The sequence below is a fragment of the Fundulus heteroclitus genome, chromosome 22, assembly GCF_011125445.2.
Source record: "Fundulus heteroclitus isolate FHET01 chromosome 22, MU-UCD_Fhet_4.1, whole genome shotgun sequence".
NCBI classification, from domain to species: domain Eukaryota; kingdom Metazoa; phylum Chordata; class Actinopteri; order Cyprinodontiformes; family Fundulidae; genus Fundulus; species Fundulus heteroclitus.
Window position 1 is genome coordinate 18,742,909 of NC_046382.1, and position 10,316 is coordinate 18,753,224.

The window sequence follows — 10,316 nt, forward strand, 5'->3', positions numbered from 1 at the left end:
GAGAAGTCAGGGTTGGAGATTGAAGCGTGCCCTTCTCTTTTCCCATTGCAAAGCTCTGATTCGTTCGACCGCTGCGCTCCTCTTGCTCTCTGCAGAAAGCATTTCCCTTTTTTTCATTCTCTTCCACACACTGCCAAACCCCCCCCTCCATCACTCCCTCATGCATACTCCCACTCTCCACCGCCATTATTTGTAATAAAAAGCATCGGTAAGCGACAGCAACAGGGAGTGCGCTGCTTGTCTGCCTCTCGCTCTGTTGCTTTGGTGGTGGGGGACTGCAGTGTGTGGAAGTCTGCGGCAATGCGGGGGGATCTACAGCGGGTCTGTCACAGAAGAAAGAGAAGGAAGGGGGTGTGCTAGTACGGCCTCGTTAGACAGGTGCTAGGGACGCGGTTGCGGTCTGTTGGGACTCTCCGGTGGCAGCGGCGTGGTCAGATGGCACTGTTCTCTGTTCCGATATGAAACATCTAGAAGAACCTATTGTGTGAGCTGCGTTTGGATTCATGTCATGCAAAGGGATTCGTGTTCGCTGTTCCCTTATAAAGTAACTTGCAATGACATCTAAGGTTAAGAAACGTAGGCAAAAGCAGTACTTGAGCGTACTTGTGCGTACACTGATGCAAACGCTTTACTATTCTTGCAAAGACTGATGCAAAAGACCTTCAGGTGGCATTAGATTGCACTAATAAAATTCGGTTTCACAGTTTGTGCTCTCGATTTTTGTCCAAATGCGATCGCGGTGCGTTTGTCATGATCGAATGTTTGAAACGTTTAGTGAAAATTCCCTGTAAATGGAGTTGTCTCTTCCTGTAAGGTTGAAACTGATGTATCCCTTTTTTGACGAAGTACAGGTCTCCGACCTTGAAGGAAAACACTGTTCCAGACGGTTATATTCTTATCCGGCATGTTAGGAACTCTCTGTCCTCTGGGGAATCAAACAAAGGCTTCTGACAAAAAAACGGCAGAATCATTTTCTCTAATGCAGACCTGGTAAAAACGCGACCTTCTGTGTGGGTGAGCGCTGAGTCAGACTGGTGTGGAGATGATAGCGAGGTAGATTTTCTGAACTCTCACAGAGGAATGACTAAACATCCATCAGAAAGACCTGATGGAACATGAGGCAGAAGCTCCAGCTCTCCGTCCGGTCCTATGATGAGGCTTTTTTTTTTCTGGCACCCAACCTCGCTCTGTTGGGCCAACTCTCGTGAATTCTTCCAAACATTCCCTCAGAGACCAGACAGGGATTTAGAAATCCAAATCATGCACATAAACTGCAGAACATAGCTGTTTTATCTTTTATAAACCAAAGAAAACTTTAACGTTCAGGAGAACCCTTTGGAAATTTCTATTGATCAGTGAGATTTCATATATGTTATTATTAGTAAATGAAATAATATGATGGTGTTAAATACTAAATGTTTAAAAAAACATTTCAGCCTGATAAATATGTTTCCATGACATTTACATTATTTTAGATACATACTGATGCTCTTGCATCCTGTATAAGCTTTAGTGAAACATTTATCCACATTTCTCTTCGCTTTTGGCTTTGACATTTCTTTACATTTTGTCAGGTGAAGGGATTTCATGATGCAGATCAACACAACATAGTGCATATCTGTTAAGAATTAGGAAAAAGATGCATGGTTTTCAAACTATGTTAAAAATGAAATTAGGAGAATTCCAGTGTGCATCTCGATTCAATACTTTGTAGAGGCAGCTTTGGCTACATAATAGTCTTAGCTCGTTCAGATTAGAAGGGAGGTGTCTGTGAACAGCAACTTTAGGTCTTTGCCAAAGATTTTAAACAGGATTTATGTCTGGACTTTGAGGTGGGCCATTCTGAGACATGAATATGCAAAGGACCAACATGGACTCCTAAGGGCAGTTTATAGAGTCCAGTCAACCTTATTTGCTAAGAAATCTGAAAACCATGTATTATTTTCCTTTTCGCATCAACTTCGGTCCACTTTGCGTTGATCTATCACATACGTAAAATCCTATTCTAGAAAATAAAATCTAATTTCCAAATACCTGTCATATGTAGCCACATCCAAGACCATTTTTACCAGTATAGGTAAAGTCTTGCTCTTGTTTGAGCTTTTGACACACCGCTTCGCCTGAAACCTCTGTGGTTGCTGCTGATCCAGCGGGCAAAACCGCCGTTCTCTAAAATGAAATGTGCTGCTGTGACAGACAGGCAGCCTGCGGTGCAGAAAGACCAATTGTGCCAGAAAAAAAAGTACCTCGGGGCATGGCCAAGCAAAAACACACGGTTCATTTATCTTCCTGACACCTTCTTAACGCAAGAGCTAATCCACTCAGCTGGGCCGCGCCGCGTACCCGCCGTTGATTCCCCGGCTAAACGCTCCTGGTCGTACTGTCCCTGTATGAAAACAAAACGTTTTGTGACAGGCCCAAATTAGGGGCGCTGACTCTGGCACACCCAGGAGGACTGCGAGTGGGATGAAACAGATGATCTGGTGTCATCTTGGAGGCATGTTCATCATAAAGGCAGGGAGGGGGGGGAGAGGTGCGTGGGGGCTGCTGGATGGAGGTTGGTGCATGCCGGTTTGTAATCAGGATGGCAGCGTAATGGAAATCAATGTCCGCGCCGTGGAAGCTGCCAGTCGCGTGCTGGTAGCTCTTGCATCGTGAACCTAAGAATCTGTAAAGCATGACTGTTTGGATTTAGGCAAACATGAACCGAAAATGAGCCGCCTGCTGAAAAGAAGCAACAATCCAGCCATTTAATTATAGCTTTTGCAGAGCTAGTTTTATGAGGTGTTGGATCGCTTCTCTCCAAGACAAAGTGAAGAACAGGTGAAACCTGCTGGTGCTCCAAACCCAGAGTCCTAGTTACCGAGCGGCAGGGAATGGGTCGCCCCCATCCATCACTCACTGATGCTCTGTCTCTCAACAGATAGTTGCGGCTATCTTGGCCATAGCAGGCATCGTCATGATGACCTACGCTGATGGGTTTCACAGCCACTCAGTCATCGGCATCACTCTGGTCGTGGCATCTGCTTCAATGTCAGCGCTCTACAAGGTAGGCGATCTGTTTTCATGCAATCGAAACACAAACTGTTAATAACTCTAATGGCTTTTATTGATATTTTTAGCCTGTAGAGACCAAACATTTTAAAAATGTTTGGTTTCTTCTGGCTTAAGTATAAAATCTGTCTTAGTATGTTATCAGGTTGCTGAAGAGAAGAGATCAAGAGCAGGCCCGTATTAAGACAATGTGGTGCCCCTAGGCACTATACCTCAAAGCCCCCCCCCCCCCCCCACATAATCAAGGGGATTACTGTAATGTAATTTACTATTTACTAACTTACACAACTACATGTAGGCATATGAGCAGTGAGCAATATTCAAATATCTCATTTTAAAATGTTGAAATCAAAAAAATCTTGATTTATTTATCATTTATTATTATTGTGACATCAGTGTTCACAAAACGAATAATGCATGGTCTTTCAACAATTTCAAGTAAATAATATAACCATTTATGAAAAATATATTTTTAAAGCATGTGTTATGTGGTGCCCCCCCAATGGTTGGTGCCCCTGGGCACTGGCCCACTGGCCCTTATGGATAATCCGGCCCTGTCAAGAGCCTCGAAATAAATTCATTATTTACTACAGCAATATGATCAGACCCTGAAGAAAATGTAGAAAAATCCAACTGTAGTCCATCATTCAGTGGCAAAAAATGTGTTATATATATATATATATATATATATATATATATATATATATATATATATATATATATATATATATATATATATTTATATATATATATATATGAACCATAGGAGCAAAATTATTGACACCCCCTAACAAAGGCTTTCAATCCATGACAACTGTGTGCCTGTTTCTCTTTCAAAGTCCACCTAAACCTTGTTGTACTGCAAGATTTTTAATAGAAAATACAGAAATAGTTTATGCACAAAATGATCCTTCTTCCATGGCTATCTATGTTACCCAGATCCAAATCCTATAAAATATGCAGGTGGTGAGCTTTAGAGGGCATCCGGAAGCAAGCAGGACGATGTAGAGATTATGCAAAGAGAAAAGGTCAAAGTTCCCTCTATCTGTTTTCTGCCACCTTATGGGATGTCAGAGGAAAATACAAAAGGCTGCAAAAGTGGGCTGTCCAGCGTAGCGGCAGCAGCGGTACCAATAAAATAAGAGAGATGAGAAGAAATTCCTTTATTGTCCCACAATGGGGAGTTTGTGACAGTGGCAAAGACACACACGGCTACAGACAATTTATAGTAATAAACAAACAATCATTATGTTTTTTTTTTTTTTTTTTACATTTTCCTTCACTGAATAAATGTAAATAAATTAAATGTTGGATTTTCCTAAATCCCTCAATCTGAGATTATGCCACTGCGATGAAATGTGAGTTTCTTTGCAGGTTGTATGAAATGTGAGAGCCAGCTGACTGGGGTTTGCGATGTCTACTAGTTGGGTTGCTGGATTTAGGTTGAAATTTTGATCTAAAGGGACAGATGGCCATCTTTTTAGAGTTTCCTCCCTGTGGGCAGTTCTGTCTCTGTTGACTAATCTGATACTCAGCAACCGCAATAACGTGGCAGGTATTTGGCAGGTAAACCCGCTGCAACACCCTTCAGCTTCCAGAAACTGGAGGGAGTTTTTTTTTTTTTTTATATCCATATCTCCACTCTCCATGTTTCCCCAGGTGCTCTTCAAGATGGTCCTGGGCAGTGCCAAATTTGGAGAGGCTGCACTCTTCCTGAGCATTGTCGGGAGCGCCAACTTTGTTTTCATCAGCTTTGTGCCAGTAATCCTGTATTTTACTCATGTGGAGTACACTGGCTCGTTTGCAGATATCCCCTGGGCCTACCTCTGTGGAGTTGCAGCCTTGCTTTTCGGTAAAAATGAAGACAAATACAAGATTTTTTTCCCCACAAAACTCGGGGTTCTCATTCACATTCTCAATGTGTAACATGTTCGTAATATGTTTTCTCCCAACAGCTTTCAATATCCTCGTCAACTTCGGCATTGCGATTACATACCCAACATTAATTTCCCTTGGCATTGTCCTAAGTGTCCCTGTAAATGCAAGTAAGTGTCTCAGCCTTCCATCGACTGCTGACCCTTGAGAGTTTTGTCACACTTTAATATTTTGTGGGTTTGGCGTTTCGAGAATTCCTGTAAATTAATTATTTTTTTTTACGTCAGTTAAAGTGTTTTTAGTTATAATTTACATAAACATATAATGGGCATGATGTCAGAGATGATGGAAGGAAATACTTCACCTAGTGGAACAATCTGGTACTATACAAATATAATTCAATGCCTTTTCCCTGGTGACCTTGAAAGAGAGGTTTAGTAGGTCCAACATTTTTTTTAAAGTATAGTGCATTCACTAAACATAGAAACATAGAATCAAAATTCCCATGTGTGGATATTTTGCACACATTTATAACCTCTTTAAAAATGTTTTTGAGCCCTTAAAGATTTCTTCTGTTTTGTGTTTTTTTCCCTCTCCTAGTAATTTCAGATCTATAAACTTGATATAAATTCAAGACAGCCTTAGTAAAAACAAAAAGCTATTCTCAAATGGTGATTTTATTTGTTGAGGGAAAAAAAATCTAAATCAGCCAGGCCCTATTTGACAAAGTGATTTCCCCCTAAACAGGCCCTAAACCTAATACACTCCAAAAAGGGAACTAAAAGTAAGTAAAATTTTCTTGAAATGTATTTGTCCTTGATTTGAGCGGGCAAGTTTGAATGATCTGCCAATGGAATACAATGTTTGCCCTTAAAATAGGAACAACTCATCTCCATCATCTTATTTCAAGTGCTTTATATCTAATTATCTTATTTTAAGCCTCAAAATATATCATATGGTCAGGTTGGTTTGAGAAAAAAAGATTCTCTAATTGCAAGAAATCATCATTTCAAAACTGTTTTTGTATTTTCTCAGGTTGTCTTTGCCTGTATTAAAACACCTTGGTGGGATTTTTCTCTCTCCAGTGGTTGACTTCTACACCTGTGACATCAATTTCAACACGGTGCGCCTCATTGCCGTGTTCATCATCTGCCTGGGTTTCCTCATGCTGCTGCTACCGGAGGACTGGGACCAGTGCATCATCCGGCTCACTACGAAGCTGCGCAAACGGGACGACCCGGCCGAGGCTGCTGGGGAGACCGCCGCAAACACGAGTCTCAACTGGAGAGGGAGAGGCAGGACCTCCCTCTCAACATACGCACGTTGACTCCATTGCAACCAAAGGGGGAACATCAACACGCGGGATCTGGCTGGTGGCCTACGTTGCGTTTTCCAAAGCTTGCACTGGCTTGGACTGCTCTGTGACACGAAATTCAGCAGAGGGAGAGATGTGCAGGAGCCTCAGATTGTATAGGATTTCATAACATTATCAACAGCTTTCTTTCTTACTTAAAGAGGTTAATCGACATAAGGTCTTACCCTTACTCAACTTTCAAATGGCTCTATTGGTTCATCATATCCTAAAAAGACTTGCCAGTTTGCCTGATCAATTCGACAGGTTCACATTTACTCACATTTTGATCCAAAGAATAACGGCTGAGAACCAAGGAAAGCCCATCAAGTTTAATTTAATCATAAATACCTGCCTTTTCTGTACTGTAAATAGCTGTATTTCACACCTTGGCCGGGGAGCTGTGCGCCTGATGGACTCATTTGGTGTGAAGGGATCTGTCTGATCACCTTAGGATTAATTGAAGCTAAAAACACATCCTTTCAAAAGGCCTTTCTTCGCGATTTGAAGGGAAGAGGCTTTTTTTTCTTACCATATTAAGGTGGGTGTGGGCTTTCATGAGACCAAGGTTCCACAAGCATGCTAAGGCCAACATGAAATACATTCTTGAGAGAAAAAAAAATCCAGATTTTGTCAAATTACAACCACTAACCTCAATGAATTTTTATAATAGATCAAAACAAAGTGGTGCATAATTTTAAACTGGAAGGTAAAGGATACATGATTTTCAATTTAATCTAAAACATGTTGGGTGCATTTGTGTTCTTAAAGATGTGTCATCTCTCATCCAAAAGGTTTTTCTTCTGAAGATTACGGGTTTGTGATGGGAGGGAAAGAAGCCATCTACGTCAACATAAAAAAAAAAAAAAAAAAAAAACCTGCATAGAGGGAGTGGGGCTTCAAGTTTCATCTTTCTAACACTAAGGGTGCAGCATTGATTCATCTTCTTAGGTGGTGTTACAGCCATTCACATCATGAGACATGAACGGGGGAAAAAAACCTTCAAGTATTAGTATTAGTACTGACATTTTTTATCGTCAAATAGCAAAGACCCATATGCTGGTGAAGATTCTCAGTCATCCAGGTCATGGTCATTCCAAAAAAAAGGGTAAAAAACAAAGCAACTGGACTTGTTTTCCGTAGTTGAAGACATTTCGCTTCCTCTCCCGGAAGAGGAATCTACTGGCTTAATGGCTTTAACGACCGCCCATTACTAAGGGGTGGTCCTGTTTCGGTTGAATTTGCATGTTATCTAAGCCATTACAGGCCTTTGGTTGGTAATGGTATAAAGCTTGTTACTCATCATTACTCCAGACTTTTTGAATTGAGAAAGCTTCCGGGAGAGGAAGCGAAACGTCTTCAACTACGGAAAACAAGTCCAGTTGCTTTGTTTTTTACCCTTTTTTTTGGAAGCAAAGACCCATATTTGATCCCTACAGAGGTTACAGTAGGTCAGGGACTCATGACCTGAACAGCCCCATAGTGACTATTCCAACTACGACTTATAAGCATGATACGTCCAACCAACATTCAGAAATGAAGAAGTCTTTTAGATGGAAGGGGAGACGTTTTTTTATGAAGCAAGAGTCACCCACTTAAATTCTATTTAAATGCTTTGGACTGTGTTCAGGGTGATGTTTAGTGTTTCCACCAACTATGTATCCATTTCCTTCCACCTAACAATGCAGCTCAAAAGGGCACGTGATTCTGCAATGCATTGTAGGATGCGGTCGCCATTTTGTTTACATTGCTGATTCAGACGCTGTGCTGTGAGAGATAGAGACGCATAGTGCTGGAAAAATTCACTGTACTAAAGAGATAAGCGATGGACTGTACCGAGACAAGCTAGACCCTCTTCCGAAGGTTCGCTATCTCGACAAAATCTCTAGGGTTGGTGTGATTGATCCACACGAGCATGATAACTACACCAAGGGTTTACATGACCTGCCCCTGCCGCCCATTTAGAAGCTGAGCTTGTTTCTATCTCATCAGTGGAGTTAGTTTTTATCCCGGCGATGAATTCAGAACGTCTTTAAGGGCTCATTGACAAAGCAACTCTGGGTGGGTCCAGGATCCCCTAGTTTTTTGTCTTAAAGTGAAAACTCATCATTTCAGAGGTACATAAACAACACAGTGCTCCTCTTCCGCTCTGGTGTCTGCCCCAAAAATTCGTTTAAAGCCTCTGCATCTATGTTGGGAGTATTTAGGGGCTTATCGGCTAATTTATTTATGAATCAGAGAATTTTCACAAAGGGTCTCCTTTACTTTTTACTTTTTTTGCTACCCTTAGCAGGCTAGGCTAGCACTATCTGGCTAGCAGCCTAGTAAAAGCATAACAAGCTTTGAGAAACACACATGCCCATTATAACTTTAAAATTACTTTGGCTACAATGAAATATCAAAGTTAACCTGCTAGGAGTGAGGACAATTTATGATGTAAAGTCTAAATTAATCTCCTATGTTTGAAGGAAATAGAGGGTCTCCTCTCTACTTTTGTTTGCTACCCTGAGCTGGCTAGCAGACCTCTGAACTTCTATGGAAAGTTCAGCATGCGGGTTGGGTCGATTTCACTGGGGAAAGTTGTCACCTGAGATGGAATTTGTGGCAACTCCCTGCATCGGGAGCAATGCGGGACAAGTGGATCTAGTCAACTCTGTCTCGACCGACTAGACATGGAAGTAGAAATGTTTTACCTTTGTTAAAAAGTGAAAGAGGAGTGTCAACACTTTACTCTTCAGTTAGTGGGTTAAAACAAACAAAAAAAAACCACACAACTGTTTTCCCATTATTGTTTCAGCATACCGAGACTGCCTAATATGAGGAGAATCACGTCTGTTTAATCTCCATTCACAAAATTTACACTCAATATTGCACCTACTAAACAAGTAAACAGCTCAGTTGGACGTTTCCAGATTTCTAATCGAAGTACAATTTGCTCTGATTGTCGCTCATCTCCACTAGTTCTGTCTGCTAACACCAAAACTCCATCTTCCTGAGTCCATTCCAGCTGTCTGCTTTATTCTTGTAAATCATATTTTGTTTCTAGATAGACCCGCATGAGTGGATCAAATGAAACAGACCCAAAATGTACAAATAATCACTGAATAAAGTTAAGACCAAAACTATTTACAACTGATTGGTCTTCCTGCTGCGCTGCTCTGTTAAAACTAACTGCAACAGGAATTACTGATGGCCACAAGCTGTGAATGACACTGAAACAACTTCGCAGGAGGCAAGGTTTAGACTGAGCTTAGAATGGACAGTGCTGTTAACGCATCACCCGCAGCCCAGACGGGCTTTGTTTTGTTTGTTTTTTTTGCGTGAGGAATGCCATGTGTGCCGTGTGTGCGGTCAGGGAAATGCATGTGTCACACGGTCATTGCGTGAGAGTTGAGAGCCCCGTCACTACCCGATCCGTACCGGTAGCACGATCCGTCCATCAGCTCATTTGATCACGCGCGAACATAATAACTTCTGGGTCGGAATTTACGGAACTGAATACTTATTTCTATACTTAAATCATTAAAGAATGTTAAACTATATCGTATAGAAAATATTGAAGACTTTTCTGGAAGAAATTGATGCGTTTCACATTTTCTCCATTGTATTGCTTGACGTCATCATCGGATATGCTCCGAAGTCCGGGAATATATCATTGCGTAATGTTTATCTGTATCGTCTGAATGCACTCTATTAGTTTTATTATTTGTTCAAACAGGACTGGAAAAAAATATTTTCATCCTTAATAATAAGGTGAATTTTGTTATACAAATAATCTTGTACTAAAAATGTGTTTTATTAGAAAGTTAAAATTATCGATTCAGATTTTAGCGCCCTCTGGTGTACACATCATAAACAAGAGAAGACTTTGCCATTATACTAGCCGAATTGTTTCTTTTTTTTTTTTTTTTTTACAAAAACCGAACAGGGAATGGAACAAGGAACACATAAGAAAAACAAAGCAAACATTATTAAAAAAATTATTAAGTGCAAAATACACAAATACATATGCAAATCAAATACAAATTATAAAAAA

The 10,316-nt window shown here is 40.8% G+C and overlaps 1 protein-coding gene across 3 annotated transcripts in view; it reads left to right on the plus strand.

Moving 5' to 3' along the window:
• slc35f3b (solute carrier family 35 member F3b) overlaps positions 1 to 7,332 on the plus strand; it is an 86,241-nt gene extending 78,909 nt beyond the window's left edge. For all 3 annotated transcript variants that reach the window (XM_021314712.2, XM_036126663.1, XM_012859184.3), the window contains 4 exons: positions 2,924 to 3,049; positions 4,714 to 4,906; positions 5,010 to 5,099; positions 6,015 to 7,332. In XM_021314712.2, coding sequence (XP_021170387.2) covers positions 2,924 to 3,049; positions 4,714 to 4,906; positions 5,010 to 5,099; positions 6,015 to 6,256 — 651 coding nt within the window. In that variant the 3' untranslated portion in view covers positions 6,257 to 7,332. The remainder of the gene's footprint in view (positions 1 to 2,923; positions 3,050 to 4,713; positions 4,907 to 5,009; positions 5,100 to 6,014) is intronic.
• The last annotated feature ends 2,984 nt before the right edge of the window (positions 7,333 to 10,316 follow it).